Source organism: Schistocerca nitens, chromosome 2 (genome assembly GCF_023898315.1).
Source record: "Schistocerca nitens isolate TAMUIC-IGC-003100 chromosome 2, iqSchNite1.1, whole genome shotgun sequence".
NCBI lineage: Eukaryota > Metazoa > Arthropoda > Insecta > Orthoptera > Acrididae > Schistocerca > Schistocerca nitens.
The window spans coordinates 809729846-809757783 of NC_064615.1; the positions used below are offsets into that span (position 1 = coordinate 809729846).

Genomic DNA, 27938 nt, shown 5'->3' on the forward strand with positions numbered 1-27938 from the left:
TGAGGTAACATGTTTCCAGTCATCAACAGTCCATTGATGATGTTGATGGGCCCATGCGAGGCGTAAAGCTTTGTGTAGTGCAGTCATCAAAGGTACACGAGTGGACTTTCGACTCCGAAAGCCCATATCGATGATGTTTCGTTAAATGGTTTACACGATGACACTTGCTGATGTTCCAGCAATGAAATCTGCAGCAATTTGCGGAAGGGCTGCCATTCTGGCACGTTGAACGATTCTCTTCAGTCGTCGTTGGTTTCGGTCTTGCAGGATCTTTTTCCGGATGCAGCGGTGTCTGAGATTTGAGGTTTTACCGGATTCCTGATGTTCACCGTACACTCGTGAGACGGTCGTACGGAAAAATCGCCACTTCATCGCTACCTCGGGGATGCTGTGTCCCATCGCCCTTGTCGACTACAACACCATGTTCAAATTCACTTAAATCTTTATAACCTGCCATTGTAGCAGTAGTAACCGATCTAACAACTGCGCCAGACACTTGTTATCTTACGTAGGTATTGCCGACCGCTGCGCCGTATTCTGTCTGTTTACAAATCTCTCTATTTCAATACGCATGCATATACCAATTTATTTGGCGCTTCAGCGTATCGACTGACAAGCGATACTGAAAAAAGTGAAATGATCAAGTGGCATTATTGGCCGGGAGGCCCCTATTCGGGGAAGTTCGGCCGCCGAGTGCAAGTCTTATTTCAGTCGACGCCACATTGGGCGACTCGCTTGCCTGTTATGAGGATGAAATGATGATGAAGACATCACAATATCCAGTCCACATGCAAAGAAAAGCTCAAACCCGGCCGGGAATCGACCCCGGGCCCGCTGTATGGGAGGCAAGCAAGTTACCACTCAGTTAAGCAAGCGGACAGCGATACTGAAGTTTCGGTCCAACGAGAGCTTTTGAAACTACCTCTTTCATGGGTGGGCTACACTTCCTAAGAACTCTTTCCATGAATCTTGAATCTCAATTAGCTAACAGGGAACACCGAAGATCCTGAAGAAGATCCCAGCATATAGGTTGAAACGTCGATTATGTAAGAAGAAACTGAAAATAAACATGACGCGGCCTAACAACTTAGAAGATTTTACCTTATCGACTGCGTACTAATTGGGACTGATGCTTGAACCTTCGCCTTGTTGTCAAGATGGATCATCTGTGCTCGGCGTGACTCCCGCAGTCAAATTTGAAGTCCGCGCTCGTTACATATGGATGTCCCAGAGTTTATCGGGCGTGTACCCGACCCTTTGACAGCCGAGCGGTAATGAGACCGCCATGTTTATATCAATTCAAAGTTCAGGGCTTCCGCACAAACTGCACTGTGATTTACTGTAGGTTACCTTATGGAGCTAACATGCAGATAACTGTTTTCTCCTCTCCGACCTTCATGAGGCGTTATAAGTATTACTTATGTTCCCACAAGGCCGTATATTGCTGACTGATATGAAGTGGCTTCCGTGTCATAGAGTTCACAGCGATAGAACTGTTCAGAAATCTTCGTCGCTGACATCAGCTTCACGAGCCCCCTAGGAATATGTACTGCTGATGGAGATACTGCTGAAATGTGAAAGTTGGCACCGCCAGTGAGCCTGCTATGTTTACTGTGTCCAGAAATGTTGAAGTTACCACAAAATCACTCAGCATGAGAAGTCAATCTGATTCTCTTTAGGATAAGAGGACTGTATTTTTTCATGTCATAATACTTAAAGTATATTTCGAAATAATGTTGTGTGAAATGCATACTGCCTTCATTTTCCGAATCTGAAAAGAGATGAATGTCGACGTAGATGGTAGGAGGGAGAGAGGATGGGTCAGTTAAGATACTTTTTGAATAGTCCGAGGAGTAAGTCTCTGAAGGCCATGTCCACACAAACCAGCATAAAGTAACACTAAATAGAGGAAGGAATCACATCTGAGTGAAAGAATAGCTGAATACCGATGACAATTCGTTTCTGACAAGGTCATTAAGAACAGATCGCAAAACCAGGCTGAGCAAAAATGGGGCACGGAATCGGGCGTGACCTTTTAAAAGGAACTATCCTAGTATGTGCCTTATGTGATATAGGGAAGCCACGGAAAAAGTAGATCTGGTTCAGAATGCGAGTACTGTGGATTATACTTACATCAGGGCTCAGGGAACAGCTCGAAGAAACTGTTTAAACAAAATGCAGTGCACCAAAAGCCTCAAAATTCTATTTCTCGAGTAAGACAGTAATATAAAAAGGTCTTTTCAGCAAATACAATAATCAATACCGTTAATACTTGTGGTACAGAACACAAAACATCGAAATGTAATATGACTTTGACACTTTCGGCGCGGCGTGTTATAGAGATCGCCCGATGAATCATAAAGTTTAAACTGCTTCTTCCAATTCTGCTACAACTTTTACACTACATTCTGAAAATGTCTAAATGCTATTTGAATATTAGTGTACCAATGGAGTTAATTCCGGCAGATTGCTTCGTATGACTGCCCTGCTAACGGCAGGACATGTCCGAAAGAACAGATACCATTGGTGATCTTGCAGCACTCTAAGAATGAAATTACAATGAAATCCAGACCTTTAGCTGCTTACAGGAGTTGATAAATATCATCGGGATTAGCTGAAAATGTGTGGCGCGACTGGGACTCGAACCCGGGATCTCCTGCATACACGGCAGACGCTCTATCCGACTGAGCCACCGAGGGCACAGAGGATACTGCGACTGCAGGGACTTACCTCTGGCGCGCTCCCCGTGAGACCCACATTTCCAACTTACTGTCCAAACACTACATTTGTGGTGCCCCTGCCCACTATACTCATTACTCGCATCATTCAGTCTACCGATTCCCGTAAGAACTTGAGAACTGTGAGTGCATCCGCACTGAAGATCGTTGGCCGGTAAGCCTTATCGCTATGAAGATGGTATCTGTTCTTTCGGATATGCCTTTGAGAGCTGCAGGTTCACCAATGGTAGTCCGAAAGAACAGGTACCACCTTCATACCGATAAGGCTTACCGGCCAATGATCTTTAGTGCGGATGCACTCACAGTTCTCAAACTTTTACGGGAATCGGTAGACTGACCGCCGCGATTAATGAGAACAGTGGGCAGGGGCGTTACAAATGTAGTGTGTGGACGGTAAGATGGGAATGTGGGTCTCACGGGGAGCGCGCCAGAGATAAGTCCCTGCAGTCGCACTGTCGTCTTTGTCCTCGGTGGCTCTGACGGACAGAGCGTCTGCCATGTAAGCAGGAGATCCTGGGTTCGAGTCCCGGTCGGGGCAAACATTTTGAACTGTCCCCGTTGATATTTATCAAAGCCTGTAAGTAGCTAAAGGTCTGGACTTCATTGTAATTTCACCATAAGAACTAGTCTATTTCCAGCTACAGAGGAATGATATCATTTTGAAACTGCAGCAGCACGTTGTCTCAGAGCTTGAGAAAAAGCGGAAAATTAAAAATTCGAAATGATAAGATAGCAAAAGCTCCAAAGGTATTTTTTGTTAAAATCTTCCATTCCACTGTACTAAACTCCTTCGTTTTGGATCATGGTGTCGCTGAGAGACAACTGGGACAGAATCATATGAAGCTACTGAATCCTTTTGTATCGTTTTCATGTTAGAAAGATTCAGTCAGTTTGAAAATGAAAAAAAAATTGTTTCGTAGCAGTAATACAAAACATATTACGTGTTTTTCCGTGAAGTAGACTAGATATAGATGTTGAAAAATATAATTCACAGCCCAGTATATTTTCAACGGTGGAAGATATAGATAGAATCCTGCGATGGCGACGCCAGGGTGTTTGATAGATTTTAAGCTAGTAATAATTCTATGTCTCAACACGATGCAAATCTTCTTTGATTGCTTATGCCAGCGTTGTATTCTTTCTGCGAGTCTTTGTATTTCAGAATTTTCCAAGTTGCATGTTTAAGTATTTTGACTACTTCTGAATCAGTTTGTTTGTTTTAATAAGATCTGCAACGGTGAATTCCTTCAATTGCAAATCCTTGAAGACCAGCCAGTTGACTGAGCCACATAACTTACCAGGACTGTTAATGTAACTCGGACTGGTAACAGCGTGAAGAACTGTATTTTTTTGGGCTAGATGATATCCCTCAGACTCTTTCAAGTTGAAGAATCTTCGTCACAAAGAAGATCTGTTGCTTATTTAGTTGTTCAACACCACAACAAATACGAGGCAAGTATATTGTTGCGTTGTCGTGCATAACCATCACAGTGTTCAGGAACAAGGGTAACCCATCAAAATGTGTGAACTACCATTGAATTCGTTTCCTGACACATACAAAAAAGGTATCGGGAAGAATCTAGGAACATCTCCATCGTGTATCTTCAAGCCACCTGACAAGCAGAGTGTTTCTGTTAAGGATAACGGTACAACTCCTGCCTCTTCGTTGCCCATTAAGTCAATAGTAAATACAGAGAAGACCACACAGTTAGATATTGCTTTCCTAGATTTCGAGAAGGCCAAAACATATGTCCATACTTTGGAAATAGGTACGTTCCTTTAGAGTTTCCTGTGCTTGATCCTGTCCCCAAGGATACTACACGGCAGAGAATTTGCGTTTTACCTTTGTATATAAATTTAATACAAGAACATTCCGAGAGTCGTATATCCGTCTGTGGCTAAAAAGGGCATGCATACAGGAAACCAATGGCAGGTGACCACGCGAACGATCTAAACAGAGATGGCAAGGAGTCATTAAAAAAAGATACGAAGCTCGTCGGCCACACAGAAGACGTATGATATCGTAAAAGGTAGCTTTCGTCATAAGATTATTCAGCTATAGAAAATAAATAAATTTCCCGTCGGATACGACTGCGAAAAAAATATACGCTCAATAAAATAAGAGCCGACCGTTTAATAGCGCCTGTATTCCTTGGTGGGTCGTTATTGGGGCAGTCATACGAAGCAATCTGCCGGAATTGTACACCATTGGTACACTAATGCTCAAAAAGCTGTTAGACATTTTCAGAACGTCCTGTAAAAGCTGTAGCAGATTTGGAACTTACTAGAATAACAAAACGCAAACCAATGCAAATCGTGCCCCCTTGCACACAAGCTTCTCAGTTTCATTACTTGTCTACTGTACGCTGGTCTCCAGAGTCTGAAGTATTAAAAATCATCTTATGCGTCACACAGTTTCATTTGTTACTGTGGTCTTCGGTTCGGAGACTGCTTTGATGCAGCTCTCACCCATCTACAATTTATACCACCTACACTCCACTCCAATACGACACTGACGATTTCTTGATGCTTGTGGACATTTCCTAACAAGCTATCCACTTAGCCAACTTACGACATAAATTTCTATTCTCCCCAGTTAGATTCACTACTCTTTAATTAGTTAAACTAAAGCATCTTATGCGTGACACAGTTTCATTTGTTACTGTGGTCTTCGATCCGAAGACTACTTTGATGCAGCTCTCACCCATCTAAAATTTATACCACCTACACTCCACTCCAATACGACACTGGCGATTTCTTGAAGCTTGTGGACGGTTCCTATCAAGCTAACCACTTAGCCAACTTACGACATAAATTTCTATTCTCCCCAGTTAGATTCACTACTCTTTTATGAGTTAAACTGTCTATCCACCTAAGTGGGTTCCACATTTCGAAAAATATATATATTGTTGGGTACGGAATGTCTTGCGGACTGCTAATTCTTACACGTTCCTGCTGTCGCGTTTCCAAAGTCACAGCGAGGGGCGTGGTTCGTTATATAAAGCAAGAGAGGGGCACGCGGGCTTAATCCCGTGCATGAGGTGCGACGAACAAAAGCCGGCTTGAGAGCACCCCTGGAAGAATGCCCGCCTTGCGCAACAGACCGCCGGCTAACGGCCGGGGTCAGGGGCGGACGGGCGCCCGTCTCCTCCACAGCCGCCCGCTGCATGCTGCCTGCAGCTGATACCGCAAACACGCTGGCCGTCTCATTACGACCGCAAAAATATGCCCGTATCGCTACTAGGACAATCCCGCTCCCGGAACTAATCTCACACAGCTGACATTAACACAATCTTTTCCTCACTAATTAGTTACGTCGCGCGGGAACCTCTCAATATCATGGCCTAGAATTTGTTAAACAGCCAGAAGAGGTAAAGCTGTTCTCAATCTGAAAATTAGTTGGTACACCGCACTGTTGTACTAGATATGGTTCTTTTGCGGGTGATATACCCCTGTCCTCTTCTGACTTTACAGTTGACTTATTGAGTCAGTTGTAGAGGAGGTGGCTCCAAACCACCGCGCAACGTGGCATCTTTCACATTGACATATCACTATCAGAGGAAAGGAAGGACCCCCTGAGGAATGAACCCCGAACCTCTAGATTCAGACTTTAACACCTATCCTCTCACCAACCAAGTAACACCGAAAACAGCTATAACAAGAAAAAAAGATGTTCGTATAGTCGTTACTGGCTGAGAGCTTGCTTCGGGTCCTTCAGATGCCTACCTGCTGGAAAGAATTTCTCCTCGTGCCCCTGAACTCTTTCGGGGCGATATACCTAAATAAAATTTTCTCAGATCAAGCACCATCATTTAGAATAAATCTAGTAACCCAACCGGGATTCTTTCTTGAGGCACCAATCTTCTAACTGGTTTGATGATGCCGGTCATGGATTCCTCTCCTGAACCAATCTTTTCATCTCACACTAGCAGTTGCAACCTACGTCATCAATAATGTGCTGGGTGTATTCCAATCTCTGTCTTCCTCTACATATTCTAACCTCTACAGCTCCTTCTAGTACCATGAAAGTTATTCCCTGATGTCTTAATTATTAGCCCGCATCTCGTGGTCGTGCGGTAGCGTTCTCGCTTCCCACGCCCGGGTTCCCGGGTTCGATTCCCGGCGGGGTCAGGGATTTTCTCTGCCTCGTGATGGCTGGGTGTTCTGTGCTGTCCTTAGGTTAGTTAGGTTTAAGTAGTTCTAAGTTCTAGGGGACTGATGACCGTAGCAGTTAAGTCCCATAGTGCTCAGAGCCATTTGAACCATCTTAATTATTATATCATCCTGTCCCTGCTTCCTTTTCTCGTCTATGCTTATTAGGGCTGTCGATGAAATATTAATATATCGATATATTGATATTTTCTACTGGAAATATCGTTAGATATATACATAACAGCGATAATTTCTTTCCAAAAATATCAATATCGAAATAGCAACATCGAGTGCCTATATTTTTATATGATATTATATTTTTTTCGCAATTTTCGCTAAATATTTGAAAATTTCTTTCTAACTTTAGGGAAACATAATTTGATTTTCACTTTGTGAAGGAGTCTTACTACGTTATGAGCTTTCATCACGTCCACTCTTTCTTTTCGACTGTGTAAAACAAGTACAGGTGGCACGAAGAAGACGTCCGATTGCACTCGGGGTGTGTGAATGGAATAACAAAATTTCCGATGTGAAGAAATAGCACACCAGTTGCGTTAAAAATCACTTTTTAAGGCAATTAGTGTGCCACTTGTTCACATCGGCATTCTTCAAAAACAGTTGCTGAAAATGATGAACAAAAATCTAAATTTTGCAAAAACAGACATACTGTCTGATAGGATAGACGCAATCAGTGATATTACAATGTTACTTATAATCCGTCTTGATTGCAAAATGTTTATTCACATGGCCGGTTTCGGTTCCTCTAGAACCATCTTCAGATCTGATGTGACACAGCATGTGAAAGTTTCTGTATTTGGACGGGTTACTCCTTTAACCGAAATATCAGATCTGAAGATGGTTCTAGAGGAACATAAAACGGTCATATGAATAAACATTTTGCAATCAAAACGGATTATAAGTAACATTTAAAAATCTAAATGATAACATTGTTCTTTGCGGTGGGCGGAAACGTGTGAGGCGAAATGTTGACGTAATCAGTACTCGGCGTTACTAACAGAAACTGCAATGTTTAACTTCACCATGCATTTTCGACACTACAAAAAAATGGTTCAAATGGCTCTGAGCACTATGGGACTCAACTGCTGTGGTCATAAGTCCCCTAGAACTTAGAACTACTTAAACCTAACTAACCTAAGGACATCACACACATCCATGTCCGAGGCAGGATTCGAACCTGCGACCGTAGTGGTCGTGCGGTTCCAGACTGTAGCGCCTTTAACCGCTCGGCCACTCCGGCCGGCTTGACACTACAATACCTAGGTCGCAGGCGTTTGCAGAAATGAAAAAAAAGAGAAGTCGATATGTTCCGGACAAATCCGATATGAGACGAAACCGAACGGCGAACCCATCGGACACCATTTACTGTGCCACTTACATGGAGTCACCATTTTTAGTAAAGTTGTTATCGCCAAGCGTAAACGTCAATCGTTTTCCTTTCAATTCTTCAAGGGGCATAAGTAGGCTGCTAGTTTGTTGATGTACGTACTATCTAACAATAAATTAATACTTAAATATACAGCTCGAAAACCGGTAGTATATTTACAATGTGCAGCCGTTGTTTTTATACGGCGGTACTTCGATATCTTTTCCATCGACATACCTGTGTATCGATATTCCTTTCGATGTACCGACTGCAGATTATGGTATATTCTAATATCGATAAATCGGATTCCCGATATTTTTAAAAATATAAACAGTTCTATTCCTTACCTTATCAGTCCACCTTATTTTCAACATTCTTCTGTAACACCAACTTTCAAATGTTTCGTTCCTCTTCTGTTCGGGTTTTCCCATAGCCCACGTTTCACTACCATTCAATGATGTGCTCCAAACGTACATTCTCAGAAATTTCTTCCTCAAATTAAAGCCTATGTTTGTTACTAGTAAACTTCTCTCAGCTAGGATTCTTTAAAGAATCGAATCCCCGTGTATAAAATAGCTCAAACATTTCATTGATTTACGAAGTCAGAAAATATTTAGAAAATGTTTAAAATTATGTTTAAAGTTTGTTGAGAATCGCTAAGTGCTCTCATTATCCAATACTGGATGAGTGTAGTCCGGCTAATTGGCTTTCCGTTTTAAGAACAGCTAATTTTTCACGTATTTCAGTGATTTTGACATCTCTCCTGAACTATTTGTCTTACAGTGGCGTTATTTTGCAGATACATTCATTGGTGTGTCTGGATAATATCCGCAAATGCATTCCGAATAGTTTTAGTAGTGAGGAAGTAATAAACTGAAAAGTCATGCGTGAGGCAGAAATTTTACTATGAGCAGCGAAAATGCAGCAAGCGATTTTTTATATTGTCATTGTTTTGTCATAGAGTCAAGTTTCATAGAGAAAAAAATTCGAAAAAGATTTGAAAATTATGGGTAAAGCATCTTGGAAACCACTAATTGCTCTCATCCTCAAATACTGGATGAATATAGTATGCGTAATTTGCACGTCATGAGTTGCGCTGCTCAAGACATTTACCCAATATCTGAGTTATTGTGTCAAATCTTTAACGTAAGATTTTACCTCTTAATGAACAGATTATGACAGCATTGAAAATTTTTAAATTCGGTCAGTAATTACATGGAATCCGAAAATCTACTTTTTGTGGTCCCTATAACCCGTCAGACAGGCAAGTAACTACTAGGAGCAGATAAACGGGTGACCGTTACAGACATTCAATAATATAGATTGTCGGGTTTTTGTTTGCTGACTCCCCCACGGTCAGCAGGACTAAAAACTACTGCCTTTCAAGGCTGGCATGGAGTTCCAGTAGCCCAGAGTTGGTGACATACTACACCCTTTCCCCACTGCCTGGCCTGTCTGTTCCTGGCGTTAGCCTTTTGGCAGTGTCTGTTCTTACAATGAAGGCTTCCACGACGGATGTTCCAGCTGCCGAGAATTCTTCCGGGTTGTATGGCCGTGGTCCATGGAACTTTTCTATCCCTGACGTTTCGTCCAAAGCTACGTTCGACATCTTCGGAGGTGCTCCTGGTTGTTCCAAGTCTTGCCGACTTGGACGAAACGTCAGAGATATAAGAGTTCCATGGACCACAGCCATACAACACGGAAGTGTCTATTCTTATTTTGGTGTTTTCATACAGAGTGGTCAGGAACAATCTGAAAAGCTTGTAACAGTGTTGCAGGGTTAAGAAAAAAATTTGATACGTTGTGTCGTTTCCGAGTGAATTAGCATTGAAGTTAGCGAGTTAGGTCGTTATGTGCCCAGATTCGAGCAACCCGCCAGATACCATTAGTCTCAGCTGTTCCCATAGCTTAGGTAATAGAGCACGACACTGCTCAGGCTTTGGCACTGGTTCAGTTCTCAGTACCATCCCGTGTCAAAATGTTTATTGCTGTCATGTTCTGTTCTAGGAAACCAAAGAACATGTTTGGCGACATTGTCTCTGGTGGGCCGCTTGAATCTACGGGCAGGATGGCCTGATTCAGTGTTGATTAGCTCGGAAAAGGCGCAGCGTATCGACTTTTTTTCGTTACAGTTATTTCTCAGCAGAACCTACCTTGCAACACCCTTACAAGCTATTCAGATTGTTTCTGACAACCATGTTAAGGCGCGGCAGTAGCGTGAGGAACCTTTGAAAGGAAAGGCTTTGATGCACACTTTTCCTACTGTGAGTATGAGTGACCTGCAATGTGGCATGTGGAAACCAAACCACCTGAAAGCCGTGAAGATCCCATAACGTTAAGCAGTAAAGTTTAGTTTAAAGAGCAGACAGTTACGGCTAGGCAAGCAGTGTCTATACGGAGACCGAGTAATCGCAGCACTGTAATCATAGAATAGACACAATAGTAGCAACGAGAAATGTGTCCATCAAGCACCAACACAAGAACTCATGGACGTGGATCAGTTTTTTATTTACACCGCTAGTAGACAGAATAAAGTACTAATGAAACACATCGTGAGTCTTCAGTGTCTGAAAGATACATTACACGGGGAGTGAGATCCAAGAGACAATGATTCTGGAATAGTGCGAACTTTGCCAGTCCCGCCTTAGCCAGATTATTGGTCTCAAAATATTTTCAGTCAACGTAGACTGTGTAGAGATGATGACAATCAACAGTAACTATTTAAAGTAGTCCACAGCCACAAAGTCTAATATTAACATCATAATTTAATATAAGTAGTACTTAAACCCATGCAGCCATTAAGGAGAGCATTAATTTTCGTGAGGTACGTACATTGGTGCCCAGTATCGTTGTTGGTGAAACACTTGATGTCCTCAAGACCACCAAAACGGACTATCCCAAAGACCTATCTTTGATAAGATACTTTGAGATCTCACAATTCCGAGAGACTAAGCCACAAAACGAATCAGGAAAGATATTACTTTCTCCAACATACATACTGTTGCATCACCAAAATGGTAAAAGTACCGAACTTGGGACTTATACAGTTTTTCCTCCCGCGTAACATCGGGGAATGAATTATATTAATAGCAATGTCCTAAACTCGTATCTTTTGAGGAAAAAAATGGTTTCCGAGAAACGGACGAACTTGAGATTTCCCTTTCTTTGCCGTAAAATTCAGTAGACTAGTGTTTAATTGAAGTTCTGCTGATCAACAGCTTTTTCTCGTACAACTAGCCCAGCATTCTAAATTCTGCTGCTGCAAAGCTTGCGAAAATATATTAAAATGAATGGACCTCACTACATTGGTAATAGAGAGAAACAAAAACTTTATCTGCCACAAGTCACTCGCTGCTGCGATAAGCTGTGATGTACAGTATGTTCACGCAGTATTTGCAGTGGCAGTCATGTGCAGAAGCACTTGAGTTAGAGGGTCAGAGGTATGATTTCATCAGAGAAAGATAAAAAAAGAAATTGTGAGTCACCACGCTGTTAAAAGCCTCCAGAATGATGCCAACGTGTCACACGCTAGCGTGTTAAAATTTCTCTTATCACCGCTTCACTAAATGATCTTCGTACTGTTTCAATCGTAGAAAAAGTTAGCAGTCATTTAGAGTGTACTCATGTAGAATTTGTTATTTAGAAGTAAAGGTTATGTTGTTTTCTGAAAAAAGCAAGGCCGATTACACACATGTATTTTAAAAGGTGAGAAGCCACTTTTTAGTCAAGGAGATGTTCGAAAACTCTTTGTTACTTTTGCTGATACGAATTGTAGATTCAAAGATAACATTTTTAATATGATATCTGTGGCTTAATGCATTAACAAATAAACCAAGTTCATTAGTTTAACGTTAGCCGGTCGCGGTGGTCTAGCGGTTCTAGGCGCTCAGTCCGGAAACGCGCGACAGCTACGGTCGCAGGTTCGAATCCTGCCTCGGGCATGGATGTTTGTGATGTTCTTAGGGTAGTTAGGTTTAAGTAGTTCTAAGTTCTAGGGGACTGATGGCCACAGATGTTAAGTCGCATAGTGCTCAGAGCCATTTTTTTAGTTTAACGTTACAATAACGTAATTAGAGGTATAACGCTGTTTATTTGTAAAATAAATCACGATTAGTGCAATATTCTTAATACTGTCTAGAATAAAACTTTTTTGACCCAGATAAGCTTTGCTTCTTGTTCGTCTAAAAAGAAAACAGATTTTTATGTATCACTATTCATCCAAAGTATCAATAAATAGAAACAGTAAAAAGATTAACACTGCTGTTCTATTCACCCGTCTCTGCGTGTTGAATAGAAACACCAAGTTTTTGTTTTTTTATGTTATAAAATCATGATCTAGGTCAAAAGACATAATAAATTAAGTTTAGGTCAAAGCTCCATAATCCCATACAATTTTCATTTTCATTTTTTTTAATTATTAATGTTTTCCTTCAAAGTTTAAAACTGTTTCTGTTCACCCCATTTGACGGTATTGTTTGCACGCCATAAAATGTTACTTACGCTGTTGTGAGTTCTAAAAGAGTAACTCAGTGGCAGTGAAGAGCCAGTTTACTACAGAAGTGTTCTTTCACTGGCCAGCAAATCAAAAACGTCGGAGATACTGCTCAGCTGCATGGAAACGAAACGCAGAAATCCGGAATGAAGCTGTGACGCTTGGTCGTGAATCGTACGTATGTACACAGTTCGGTGTCGAAAATCAGTGACGAAGCATTGGTTAATAAACCCATCATTTCCGTTTCTTCTGTACCAGAATTCTCAAAACACTCCACTCGTGACCAGAACGTCTGCGTTCCTAATCCATTTGCAACGGTTCCCGTTCAGCTGTTCCGTTATACATCAAAATCATTCACGGGATTGGAGTGTGCGTTCCTTTAAGAAGTTCACGGCCGTTCCTTCGCCGATAAAGTACCAAATACTCCCTCTCCCTGATGACCTCGATGTCGACAGGATGATAAACTCCAACAAAACAACGACATTAGCCACTGCCTGCTGCACAAATAAGTTCGCTTCAGTCTCGGAGCATTTATCGTATATCTTTCCTTGGCAGTAAGCCACTGCATATAAATCATGCACAATAATGCAATAAATTAATGAGACAGCATAGTGATGCATACTGCACAATTACAATGTAATCAATAACTGTCCGTAATATGCAGCTGTGGTTGGAAGGAAAGTGAAATTAATTTGAAACGCAGCTAGTTTTATGTAGCTGATGATGAGCTGCTTCGACTTGGTGTGCTTCTCACGGCTACGTAAGTTAGAGTAGGAATTAGGGTTTTTCATCGTGGGCTGACACTATTTATCGTAATGTGTAACAAAATGTTACCAACTGCAATACCTGCCTTGTTGTGTGCGGCTTGCTTTAAGCAGAGCCGCCGTAAATCCCTCCTCATAAATCCTTCTATAGGGAAGACAGCTACCCTTCCTGGATAGTTCACTTTCTGGACCCAAGGACGGTCGCAAACATTCGCTAGACCCGTCATCCTGTTACAACTGCCTTTAGCGTGAGTAGATGTGAGGGCGTCAAACGCTGTGAACTGCTTTGAAGTCCAAAACGCTGTAAATGAAACAGGACACGGACCATATTCAGCATTCGAGAAGATATATGACACCCGGAGATAAATGAAAATTGCCGTCGTTTTTTTAGAGCTCTGATGAAACGCAACAACCTCTGCGGGGTAAAAGGAAATTTTCACTGAACTCTGATGGAGTAAGAAATTTGAACGAGCAGTAACAGCTACCAACTTGATACACCAACTAGTTCCTGAAAAAAAAAGATGGGCGGACAGACAGTCTGATAAATAACGACAATTTTTTTCGTGTTTTATAATTAAAAATTCACGATTTTCGGATTTTTCCTTTATTTGCCCAGTGAAACCCTCCTTCTTGCCAAGTTTCATGATTCTAGACCAACAAGAAGTACCCCATAAGTTTTGATGAGCGAGTTCGCCAATGTCAAAATATGTGACATAAATCGCCGTATCTTTTCATTTCATTGATTTTGGAGCTAACGTTTACTATGCCGTCAAGGGACCGCATATTTTAGTATGTGGCATAAATTTAAACTTCATATGTCTATCCGTTCCTGAGAGAAAGGGGTCTTAACAGGCGGATGGACAGACGGACAGCCTGATAACAAAAAACAAACAAAAATTCTTGTTATATAACTACAGATTAACAATTTTCTGATTTTTTCCTTTGGTTGTAGTGTGAAACTTTGCTACTTGGTAAATTTCATGACTCTAGGTCAACGGGAAGTACCCTGTACGTTTCAGTATGTTTTATCAAAATACACTACTGGCCATTAAAATTGCTACTCCAATAAGAAATGCAGATGATAAACGGGTATTCACTGGACAAATATATTATACTACAACTGACATGTGATTACATTTTCACTCAATTTCAGTGCATAGATACTGAGAAATCAGCACCTAGAACAACCACCTCTGGTCATAATAACGGCCTTGATACGCCTGGGCATAGAGTCAAACAAAGCTTGCATAGAGCGTACAGGTACAGCTGCCCATGCAACTTCAACACGATACCACAGTTCATCAAGAGTAGGGACTGGTGTATTGTGACGAGCGAGTTGCACGGCCACCATTGACCAGACGTTTTCAATTGGTGGGAGATCTGGAGAATGTGCTTGCCAGGGCAGCAGTCGAACATTTTCTGTATCCAGAAAGGCCCGTACAGGACCTGCAGCATGCGGTCGTGCATAATCCTGCTGAAATGTAGGATTCCGCAGGGATCGAATGAAGGATAGAGCCACGGGTCGTAAAACATCTAGAAATGCAACGTCCACTGTTCAAAGTGCCGTCAATGCGAACAACAGGTGAGCGAGACGTGTAACCAATGGCATCCCATACAATCACGCCAGGTGATACGCCAGTATGGCGATGACGAATACGCGCTTCCAATGAGAGTTCACCGCGATGTCGCCAAACACGGATGCGACCATCATGATGCTGTAAACAGAACCTGGATTCATCCGAAAACATGACGTTTTGCCACTCGTGCACCAAGGTTCGTCGTTGAGTACACCATCGCAGGCTCTCCTGTCTGTGATGCAGCGTCAAGGGTAACCGCAGCCACGGTCTCCGAGCTGATAGTCCATGCTGCTGTAAACGTCTTCGAACTGTTCGTGCAGATGGTTGTTGTCTTGCAAACGTCCCAATCTGTTGACTCAGGGGTCGAGACGTGGCTGCACGATCCGTTACAGCCATGCGGATAAGATGCCTGTCATCTCGACTGTTAGTGATACGAGGCCGTTGGGATTCAGCACGGCGTTCCGTATTACCCTCCTGAACCCACCGATTCCATATTCTGCTAACAGTCATTGGATCTCGACCAACGAGAGCAGCAATGACGCGATAGGATAAACCGCAATCGCGATAGACAACTGTCCGACCTTTATCAAAGTCGGAAACGTGATGGTACGCATTTCTGCTCCTTACACAAGGCATCACAACAACGTTTCACCAGGCAACGCCGGCCAACTGCTGTTTGTGTATGAGAAATCGGTTGGAAACTTTCCTCATGTCAGCACGTTGTAGGTGTCACCACCGGCGCTAATCTTGTGTGAATGCTCTGAAAAGCTAATCATTTGCATATCACAGCATCTTCTTCCTGTCGGTTAAATTTCGCGTCTGTAGCACGTCATCTTCGTGGTGTAGCAATTTTAATGGCCTGTAGTGTATGTGGCACTAATGGCTGTATTTTTTGGCTACATTGACTTAGATGTTTCATTTTTTATATCGCCAAGGGATTGTAGACCTTAGTACATGGCATAAATTTCAATATGATACGTGTACTCGTTGCTGAGGAAAATAGCTCTGAATAGTCGGACAGATAGACTGATAGACTGGGGACAACAGAGTGATTCTAGAATAGTTTCCTTTTTACCATCTGAGGAATGCACCCTTAAAAACAATAATAAATGATTGCTAACATATTATTCAGTTAGGAGGTTTCAGAACTTGAGCTGGCCAGTAAAACGCAAGGAAACGCCCACGCCGAGTTTTACAGCACGTCGGGTAAAGAGAGGTAACAGGTACCAATTTGATACACCGACCAGTTGCTGAGAAAAAACAGACAGCCGGACAGACAGACAGCTGATAAATAACGACAATTTTTTCCATGTGTTATAATTACAGATTCACAATTTTCGGATTTTTTCGTTTATTTGTACAGCGAAACCTTGCTTCTTGCAAAGTTTCATGATTCTCGATCAACGGAAAACACTTTGCTGTCAAGTATTTCGATTTCTGGTACGGAGAAGCTCAAGACTGATTCTCGCTGTAAGAAATGATCATCAGTAAGGTTTTGCCAGTAGACACCCATCTTACGAGTCACTCGGCAGTAGACATACAAACTGGTAATGAAATGCACTGCACAATTCGTGTAAAAGTCAGCCTACCCATGTTCCATTTTACTTAATTCTCTTACAGCTACGTTCCTTGACAATTTTCTAACTCAGATAAAAACAAGCACCTTCTAAAAGTAAAACAATTATCTAGCCGAAGACTGTTTCGAGCACCTAGACATGGTCCTGCTGGAGGTGGTATGCCGTTAACTTCGTCCGACGTCTGAACTGTCTTCCTTAGCCAGGTATAGCGGGACCAACAGCTTCAAGTGGATTTCCAAGCACGGTGCATTTCTACTTTTTTCAAATCAACAAACATTGCTAGAGATGAAAGAAGTGATTACTGACAGATAAAAAATCCTACGGTTTACCAGGGATAGAATCCGAGGCCTTTGGATTTATAGTGTATCACTTTCCTACCGAGCCACTTTTTCTAGAGAGCCACGATAATTGAACTCGCAAGTAGAGTAACAGTCAAGAAATCTGGACAACCACCAGCCAACAAACAGACCAACAGGTGACGTCTCGACAGTTCTGGAGTTGAGTACCGAACTCCATGACTAGAAATATCTACATCTACATCTACATCCATACTCCGCAAGCCACCTGACGGTGTGTGGCGGAGGGTAATATATACGGTAGGCACTAGTTTTGCAGAGGTATAATGTTTCCACTCAGCTAAGCAAACATAAGGGACGTTCAAGGATAACTTAAAGTAAAAATAAAGAGATACATATTGTATTTCAGTGAAATTCGTAGTATATATTCACAACATTTCTGAAGAGTGTCTCAAAATATCCACGTGAAAAGGAATAATCATCAGTGTTCATAAAATTGCTAAAATGCGAACCAAAACACAGAATATTATCGCAGTAAACATTATCAGTTTACGTATCTAGCAAAATAAATGTTATTTAACAGTTAATTTATTTATAGAACTTAGTTTCGCTGTAGTTAATTTCAATTTTGCCCAAGTGGAAATTGTCTGCGATGTGATTCTATCTCACGTCACAGTACTTTGCCATCCTTCAGGTTTATCAAGGTTTCACGCGCGAAGACTGTTCGGCAGTGATGCTGCTTCGGCTGCTGTTAGGGGCTACGTATTCTAAAACACATACACAAAGACACACAAACCACAGAGCGGCAGATAAAATCCTACATTTGGCCATTTACTTTAAAAATTGCTTTGTGTCAATTGCCGCGAGGCCTTTTTCATTTTCGTCTTCCTGTTGCTTGTTTTCGCATTGATCTCCTGAGGTGGAACGTCTGTATCAATCAGAATACTCCATAGTCGATCATTAATTTCATAACCGACAATCAGTATTTTGCCTAACAAATTCATCAAAAAAAATTTTGAGATGAGTACGAAACTACGCAGGAAGCCCTTCTAAGATGCAGTTATCACACGTGCTCAGTCTGTTTAAGTACGTATGAATTTTATGCAATGTATCATTGCTCGTCAAGCAAAAAAATATTTGCATGACAGAATGTTAAACCCAATGTTGTAAACCTTCGTTAGTTCTGAGATTTTATTTTCCTCTTTATTTTTTTAATTTATTTGTCATTGTAAACGAATTCCCTTCAGATTGCTCACAACTGTTATTATCAATGCTTCTAAGAACATAATTTACACGCTGACTGGTGTTAAGCTCCGAATTACATGATGCTGAATAGTTTCGTACTATACGTTTTAGACGTATTCCATATTATACATATAACACAGAATGTTCTCTATCATAAATTAATTTCAGTATTTCTTGTTATACACTTCTCTGTAAACGTTCAGCCCCTAGAAATTAACAATGCACTAAGGTAAGTTGTTGGTTAACAATGTAAGCCCACAAGCGTTTTATGGCCTTACTGATTACCGTCTATAATTTTTTACACCCATTAAGGATGCAGTTTTGTTGTTGACCTCCGAAAATATCGAATGTTTATGGCTTTTAGATAAACAAACTTCCCTACGGAATTATCTTTGCTAGGAATATTTTTTGAGTAGAAAATTGTGACAATACCTACAATTGTTACAGCGGCAGGCTTCCAGGTAGCTATTGTTTTAGACATTGTGGTATGGGATTTGTGATGAAGAGTGTAGTACTGCGATACAATTTGTCTGTACTCCTAACTGTAACAGATATTACGTTACCTCGATAGATACACGTCTGAATAGACTCATAACATTTTTTATTTGGTACTTTAGAACACGTTTAAAAGCCGCCACTTTCATAGGGGCCACAACGAAAACTTACAGCCATCGCAATCAAGCAAAACCAGCATTGACTTACACATTTTTTTATAAAATTGGGCATAAACGTTGGACTCGGCAAAGTAAAAGTGATGTTTCAAAGGAAAAGACGCAAGAGTTTCAACGCAGCTGAATATTGTTAAAAGCAAGAGTGGTTCAGAAAGTAAAAGATATGACAATTTTAGCTTAGAGCACAGTTGTGTTAATATATTTGTTTCACTCTGTATGTACAGCACTCACTCTTGCGGGCCCAGGGAACTAGACATTCTTGTGCGTGATTTACTTTTCAGATATCAGCGTTGAAGTTAACGCATACACGCAATAGTCGACGGATCGAAGTTACACGCATTTTATGTAGTTGTGAAAGTGCCCGATAATGTTCTAGGTGAAGTAAACTCAAAAGAAGAATGTACAAATATTACATTACGTACATTATCTGCAGACACATGTTGAAATTAATCTGAGCAGTATTATCCTGAGAGTAAATGTAATGACCTTAGGCATGGGATAAGAGGTAACACATTTCTGAGGCACGTGCCGTTACAGGAGATTATTTTAGGAGAGTTCTGCTTGTAATGCTCTTTTAATTTCCAGCAGCAGATTTTTCAGGATCATATCATCTATTTACAAAACAAGTTGGCACGATTCATTTAAAGCAGCAACTTTTTATCTTCCTGCACTCGTGATGTAACACGGAACTTACTAGCACTATGTTAGCTCATCCACTCATAAAGCTTAAGGAGTAAGAGGCAAGCTTGGGTGATACAGAAGTGACCCAGATCCGTCTGAAATCGTGTACCAGATTAATGAAGTTGCTGAGCTGTAAGGGCAAGCGTAAGTGTGCTTTTAGAAGGTCTTCCATACAAATTCAGGCGACTGCACCGCTGGCTTCTTATCTTCCTCTTGTAACGAGACTTCCTCCTCTAGAATTACTTTTCCTCAACAGTAGCTGTCGATACCAGAAGTACTTTTCGAATTTTTGGCAGGTCAGTTTTATCTGAGTTGCTTTTCTGTGAACTTTCGTATAATTTTATACACAGTATGTTACATTTCAAGCTAAAATATATGAAAATGAAGTACTTTATAAAATATTTCAGTTTAGATGTTATAATCGATAAGTACTAGTCCTGAATGTACAGTTAAAATTATTTTTTTTTTAGAAACATTTGAAATTACGAATTATTTGTATGCTTAAAATTTCTGTTATTAATTACGCAATTCTGTACTGTTTACTACAATTATTTCTGGAGTTATTTATGAAATAGTAATCGAAATTAATAATTTAAAGAAAACTAGTAGGAATTCATTTGTTAAGAAAAAATTGTAAACCCTTTGGAATATTATTTCCGCAGAGTGTGAGAGTCGTAAGCCTGCTTCTGATGTGATCGGACGTACTTTTGTATAATAGGTGCGAACAATGTAATTTCGGCTTTGTTAATGTGAAAAATCAAAATTCTGTATGATATACTAAAATGTGAGAAAATCAGTGGAAAATATATTTACGTAAAAAATTCTGCAACAAAAATCTTCCAATTTATTTAGTTCAAACCAATCATAAGGACTTGATACTATTCAACTTCAAGAATTAGACCCCTAGACAAGAAGAACTGGAACCATCTCTACATGACAAGCTAAGTAAGCTTGAAATTTATTTTAATATTCGCTCCTCTCAAAGCTTCATGAAAGACTTTGCTTATTAATTACTTGGACTGGTCATTGTTTAATGTGGACAGTAGATGGGAGAAAGAAGCAGTGGGGAGATTACACTCTCCTCCTCCTTTCCCTCTGCCCTCACAAATGATACATACAAACAGCATTCCATCTGAAGTTAAAGTCAAGGTTCATGATTTCGTAACGGGAATACCATAAAGATGTGGAAATAAAAGAATGATAACTCCAGGAGATTTAATGAATCCCTGTGGTGTTGTACGAATAATCCTAGGGAAGTAAGATACCAGTACGACGTTAACTAAGGAACAAATATCGTTGGCAGTTTCCTTCCCTATCTTCATATCGTTTAAGAACCCATGAACAGCATATATTTCTGAAGGCGGCTCATACCACACAATGTCATATGAGAGTATCAGTTAGATGAAAGGGTAGATGGTAACAGGCGTGTGATTGACTTCAAACCAGACAATAAAAGTCTCAAAACGTCAGTTAACAAGAGTTCAAATTTTGGGCATCTTTCCGCAATCACGTAAAAGACTCTAATTCATCACAGCGGATTTTCACTGACCAATCTATCTCTCTCACAAACATGATCGCATTTTGCAACGGGAACGCAGCTTGCGTCTGCCTTAAAAATGACATTACATTCATAGATGTTGATTTATCTCGTTGTATATTGCATAGCGTATTTAGTCACGTGAGAAGCTAGTTAGCAATTGAATTCAATGCGACACTGTAGAAACGGTTAAGGAACACCATTGTTGCTATGATAAGACAATGTTGAAAGACATAACCAAAGATTACGTGTGCTGCATTCTGCAAGATTTGACAGCCATGTGGAATTGATAGAAGTGGTGCTCTAACGTTCCTACTTCATCTTTGTTCCTCATTTCTTTGTTTTGTCGCAAGAGAGAACTAGTGACTGTTGGAGATTCTACCTATTAATGTAGTTTTTCACTCTGTCCTGACTATGCTGAGGCTCTAGCTTCTTTCCTGCAACGTGAAACATGACGTACGGCTTTGCGGTGGATTATACTGATGAAGAGCGTCATTTCGGCTAATAATATAACAGTATCTCGTAAATTCTGCGGATAACTTCAGGGGTCAAGTCATTCTCAAGATTTCACACTGCATTTTCACTGAATTTCTGTAGTTTATTCTAATAACAATTCTCCAGTTGTAAAGCTATACATTTTTTAAACTATGCAGTTAGTGTGTCGTGTTTCGAATCAAGATAGCAATGTCCACCGGGATTGGGTACCGCTGACAGCAGTGATTTTACAAGCAAATAGGGCATTTCGCAATACATCGTTTCTAATAGCTATGATGACGACAGGCTTTACACACAAAAAAATCCAGTAATTATTAATGAAGTTGTATCTTAAATGTAATCCGAGCTTCACTGTGTTGCTTGTAAACAGCTATTGGTATTTTATCCCGGCATTAGATAAGCTTGTTTTGATTGTTGCCTAATGCCTATAACGGACACAGCTCTTAGGGACGACAAAATATCCTATTTGCTACGCACGTCAAACAGTCCTCTGTTTTGTGTAAGTATTGATCAGATGACAATCTCATTTACCCGTCCTTGTGTTTGCTTCTAAATGAAATCAGATTTACAGTGAAGTCCTTATTGATTCTCTAATGCTCATCAAGAAATTACAACTGAACTGCTACTGGGTTCATTACTTATTAACAATTCTGTTCTAATATCTTAATGACTATTAGATAGTTCGCTGGTAGAAAATACTTTCTAAGTACTAACTGAATAAGTCCAGAAAGTTAGAGGCTGACCATTGTTTACGATTGGTTAACTGATGTCTCTAGAACACACAGAGGAAAAAATCTAAAGCCATGACTTCTCCCGTCGGAATGTCTCCAGTAAAGTATTCCAGCAGCTCTCTACATTTGCGATTAGATTGCGCATCTTGATGAAAGGGCTACGTATGAATATAGGATGAGGAGAAACATTCTTTATCCTCACAGATGGAAATTGTTTTCAAGAGTGCTGCGGATCATTTCACTGTGGGTAATACTGAGAGCCATTCATCAGTCGTAATCGTACGTCGGCCGGTAACTTTCTAGCCTTGTTATGCTGTTGGCATCAGCAGAGTAATCAATTTTTACACTTATTTTTGTTCATAATTGGCCACGTTCGGGCCAAACTTTCTCATCTGCATACTACTTGCAATTGTCATCCACCTTATGGTACCTGGAAATGGCCTTCTGAACTAATGATTTTCTGCTTTTGTACCTCCACCCATTCAGCCAGTTATGGCACGTGGTACCTGAATCCACATTATTCTGTGGGTTATTTTGTAACTTATTTTTGATTGGTGGTAGTTGGTTGTCAATAGATAATGAGACGGACGGTCGACGAAATAGAACGTCTGCTAGATTATAGCATACAAAGAGAAGGACAACTATGGTAATTATGTCCGCAGCGGGTGGATAGACTGGACGGCTAATTGTTGAAGTGTGAAAAGACTCTCTTGAACAGGTGGACGGATTAGGAAGGATCATGTAAGAAAGACACAGTCGCAAGGATTGCTCAAGATGAAAAAACTTTCTGGTTCGAATGGCGGTGGTGGAAAATCTTCACTGTTAGTATTTGGGCGGCATGGTGAGGACAGGTGATGATGTGAGGATCCTGGTGACCAGTCTTTACACCGATGTTCTGCACTGAACTACAAATTTGTCCGCAGTGTCTGACGAAGTGGGGGCATGTCACACTGCTGTTGGTGGTAAGTCCATCGAATGGGAACGTTAAGCTGAGCAGCTCCTTTGGTGCAGTTCAAGAAGAATAGGCTACGTACCATCACCGGGTTTCGCCCTCTCCCTTCCCTTCATCCATAACAACACCAACACTACTCTAAACTGTATAAGCACTCGCCACAGTCATCCACAAGACACTTCATAGCAAGTCGGAGGAAGGCAACGGTGAAGCACCTACTGTAGGGTCTTCATAGAACGGCGGTACAGGATCCGTGCATCTGATGCCCTATATTCATTTTCTGAGTGTGGAAGTACTTTAACTTTGACCAACATCAAAAATGTAAGCCTTGGGACGAGAAAATATGTATGACAAGCTGTGTTCGGAATACAGTTCTGTACCGATGCGAAACCTGAGTAGTGGGAAAGCCAGAAATGAAATGATTAGAAGCATCTGAAATGTTATGCAGCATGAGACTATTGACCACTTGGATTGAAAGTGAATAATTAACAATATAACGAAGCGAAGAACTGTTGGGCACATATTAGTTACGACATGTGTCATTGCCGAAACCAGTAGATGCAGAGGCGTTAGAGGAAAAGTAATTGTAGGGGCAGGCCTATAAAGCAACACATGAGGCAGATCACTTGTTGTGTGAAACGCTGCAGCTGTGAAATGAAGAGCAGACCTGATAAGCGTCAGAAATGGAGAGCTGCATCAAATGAGGTAATGACAGTCAGTTGGTATTTTCATATGTGTTTTTCCTGCATCTTCTTAGGGAGCACGCAGAGTTCTCAGTCCCTAGTCTGCTCAATGAGTTTACCAAAATTGCCCCAGACTATATTTGACATATATTTATAACTGATTTGTATTCGGGATTAGTGTTCCAACCCATACTGGTTGACCCTAATTAGGTTCTGCATGGTCACCTGTAATCATTTCAGATAATATCGAGGTGTTCGTTCCATGAAATTTATTGCCCCGTCTTTGCCAGATTTTTGTTCGTTCGTTATCGTTATAAAGTCGACGGAACGTCGAAGTGTTAAGCTTGAAGGCTACTTCTGTGAAGGCACACTTTATTCACGTTTTCTTCATTTACAAGCGTTTATAGGGCTATTATTTATGCTTACGTGGTTTAATGTAATCAGAAATATACAGAGCTGCTGGAATGCCTTATTGGAGGTAATTGTAAATCCATCATAAAAACACAATGAGGCACAGCCGCCGATCGGATTGTTGTAGAAATATATGCCGCCAGCCATTACTTTTGAATACTTAAGTTGGTAGTTCAACGCCTCAGTAACGTCTTCTTTAGGCCCCAGTATACCGAACGTTCGGAGTGTTATATGTGCATAAGACAGGAACTACTGTAATAACTAGATTCCGTAGAAGTCTTTCGAATAGTGTTTTGTATTCTAGAACAGCTACTTTCTTTCTCTCTCTCTCTCTCTCTGGCTCTCATTTCATTCTTTCTTTATTTTCTTTTTCTTGCAGTTTTTTTGACAGACGCTACTGATACCTTGAAACTAGTAGAGTAAATAATGCGCTCAGAAACAACGGCTGGTGGTATATATTTCCACAGCTTATTGGAGGTATTACAGCGGAAGACGTCTGTGATTCAGGTTTGAGTTTCTGAATAGCGGAGAGTTTGAGTGAGCGTAAAAGAGATCCGTTGATCAGTCGTAAGCATCAACCCATATGTAACATTCTTGGTTTATAATACACTCTGGCGCAATGGCCGAGTGTGTTTTTCAATTGGGCGGCACTTCGGCGACTTCAGTGTCCCTACTATATCCCATTTATCCAGCCGGGGAAGAGGGATCTACTGTTTAATGCAGAATTCGAAAGACTTGCTATTCCTGGCGACTCTTCACGTCGTTGAGAGGAGGAGGCTAAAATAAAGACAGACTGAAAATTTCTGTTCTCTGGCCGGGATTCGATCTGCGACCTCTGTTTTCAGGCACGCGCTATATCGCTCGACCACCAGAACCGACTACTACACAGCTGACACTCATCACGTATTTTTAACAGTGCTCTATCTTGAATGAATACTAACCTCTACACATTCTTATTTATCCCTCCTTATGTTTGCTTCTACAGGATATACATTGTTTAAACCGACTAACTCTGGGAGGTTGCACCGGACATAAAAACAAATATTTTTTTCTAATGTCATAATTTCTTGCGAGTATTATTTAACCCACTGGGGGGCGTATTCACTTTTCAGTTGTAATAACTGATTTATTGTTGTAATTGATATTTATGTATACTTCACTCTTCAGTTGTATTAGCTGTTTCGCATTGACATTTAGTTGTACGTCTTGACGCAGCACTGTACATGTTTACTAATGGGACGATACGCCTAAAGTGAGAACATTGATATGGTTGGTGTTTATTACATAGCAATGGGGTCTTCAATATCCACAAGTACCATGTTTGTAGTGACTTTAATCCAATTGCCACATTTCCTCGTGCTCATCAAGTGCGGTTCTACATGAATGTGTCGGAATGTGTTGTTGGTGTCTGCTTTATTGGGTCATATCTCCTGCCTAGGCTATTAAATGGCAAGCATTATTACAATTTCCTCACAGAGCATTACCAGAATTGCTAGATCACTTTCCACTCGCTGCAAGACAGCGAATGTGATTCGAGCAAGACAGGACGCCGCGACATTTCAGTCGTCGTGTGCGTCGATTCTTTAGGAGACATTTTCCAGAAAAGTGGATTGGCAGCTGTGGTCCTATACATAGCCTACTCGATCCTCTGATTTGCCCCCCGCCCCTGGACCTTTTCGTGTGGGGAGAGATGCGCAACATGGTTTAGAAAACCAAGATCTGTATAACGCGTTCCCGTTCGCAGGAGCGAGTAACAGAGCAAGATGGGGGCTCAGGTAGTAAGCATAATGCGCCACAGCGTCGTGTACCTGAGCAGATCTTGGTGCCTCTCGCGTCCATCTAGAAAAGATAATCTGAAGATGCCTAAATAAGGCGAAACGCGTCGTTGAAAAATAAAGAAACTAAAATTGCAACCAAGACTGTTTCTAACCAATACGGAGGGAAGAGAAGTGACTCGGTTATGGCCCACTTGGAGTCTATCCCAAAACTGGTCTCGAGTCATTTGGGAAACAGTATTACGGCCTGGGGGCATCGTCGCTGCCACGAATAGCAATAGTCATGGGCTCGACTCAATGCAGAGCATGAGTGTGAGTAGAAACGCGTCATTTTTGTGTCACATTTCGTAGGCAGGCCTTAGGGCTTGAAGAATTACCAACGTTACATTACCCGTTAGCCGTTCTGTTATTATTTATGAATGAGCATTAGTGTTTGTTGTCAGGACTACACCGATATCCTTCGAATGTTACTGTAAAGTTGATTTCGTACACGTGGTGAAAATTGTGTGACGGCACAATTGGCACAATTTCGAAAGGCCACTCATGCTGACCTTTATTTACAATCTACTAGTTGCCAGCATACTGCACGAACGATGGTCGTTCTAAAGACCTCGATCCACCGAGCCCGTACCACCTCACATGGCGATAGCCTGCAGACGGAACTGGAACTCCTGCAAACTGCCTTCCTGAACAACCGATATTTATCTCAATAAGTGCAGAGAGCGTTAGAGACGTACGAAAGACAGGACAAGGAAGAGGATGAGGTATTCAGAAAGACCGCTTGTCTAGGATATATTGGAAATATTTCAACTAAAATACTATTAAGCACTGGTTTGCTGTATACCACATACGGATTAGAAGAATTTCTCTTCCCTCCGTATCTAATAGCCACGATATGGACGGGGCGTAAACCCTATTCTTCCTTACTTCCGCACCACGGACCATCACAGCAGTGGTTCAAAATGGCTCTGAGCACTACGGGACTTAACTGCTGTGGTCATCAGTCCTCTCACAGCTTACTCTTTGTCGCGTCTCTGGGAACGCGAATCCGGCCGAACTGACCTGGACAGTGGTCGGCGCGCCGGCCACGTGGCGGCGAATGGCGCCGGCATGTCCGTTGGTGGCGGCCGGCTTGTGGCGGAGGTGGTCGCGCTCCGCGGGGGCGGCCTTGTCGCGGGGGCTGCAGGGCGCGGAGGCGACGACGTCGGCGTCGGCGAGCCTGGGGGCGGCGGGGGTGGGCCGCGAGGCGGAGGTGGCGCGCGGCCGCGGGGGCGACGTGGGCGCCGAGGGCGGCGAGCATGGCGGGCTGGCGCTGGCCGGCCGGCTGGGCGGCCGCGGGGCCTCGCTGGCGCTGGCGGACGGCATCGCGGCTGTGTCTGCCGGGGCCCCAGCCGCCAGCGCCAGCCGCCAGCCGCTGACCGCGCGCCCTGCTCCTATCTTATCTCCAGGTCACGCAGAGGTGTTCGCCGCTCTTGCTGAGCCAGGGCTGAGTAAACACACGACGGCCGCACCCTACAGCCGACGTCTCGGTCCTATCGATCTACATCTACATCCATACTCCGCAAGCCACCTGACGGTGTGTGGCGGAGGGTACCTTGAGTACCTCTATCCGTTCTCCCTTCTATTCCAGTTGTAAGTAGGCTGTATAGGTTTTCTTATTGGTAACGCCACGTAGCGCTCTGTATGAAAATCACTGACTGTGCTGTGTGCAGTCTGTGGCTAGTTTGCATTGTGGAATTTGCGATTGTAGTGTTGGGCAGTTGGCTGTTAACAGCGC

The 27938-nt window shown here is 41.9% G+C and overlaps 1 protein-coding gene across 1 annotated transcript in view; it reads right to left on the reverse strand.

The window, feature by feature from the left end:
- Positions 1-27526, reverse strand: part of LOC126235348 (uncharacterized) — a 154964-nt gene extending 127438 nt beyond the window's left edge. The window contains exon 1 of the mRNA XM_049944070.1: positions 27224-27526. Within this exon, the coding sequence (XP_049800027.1) occupies positions 27224-27526 (303 nt within the window). The remainder of the gene's footprint in view (positions 1-27223) is intronic.
- Between the last annotated feature and the right edge of the window lie 412 nt (positions 27527-27938).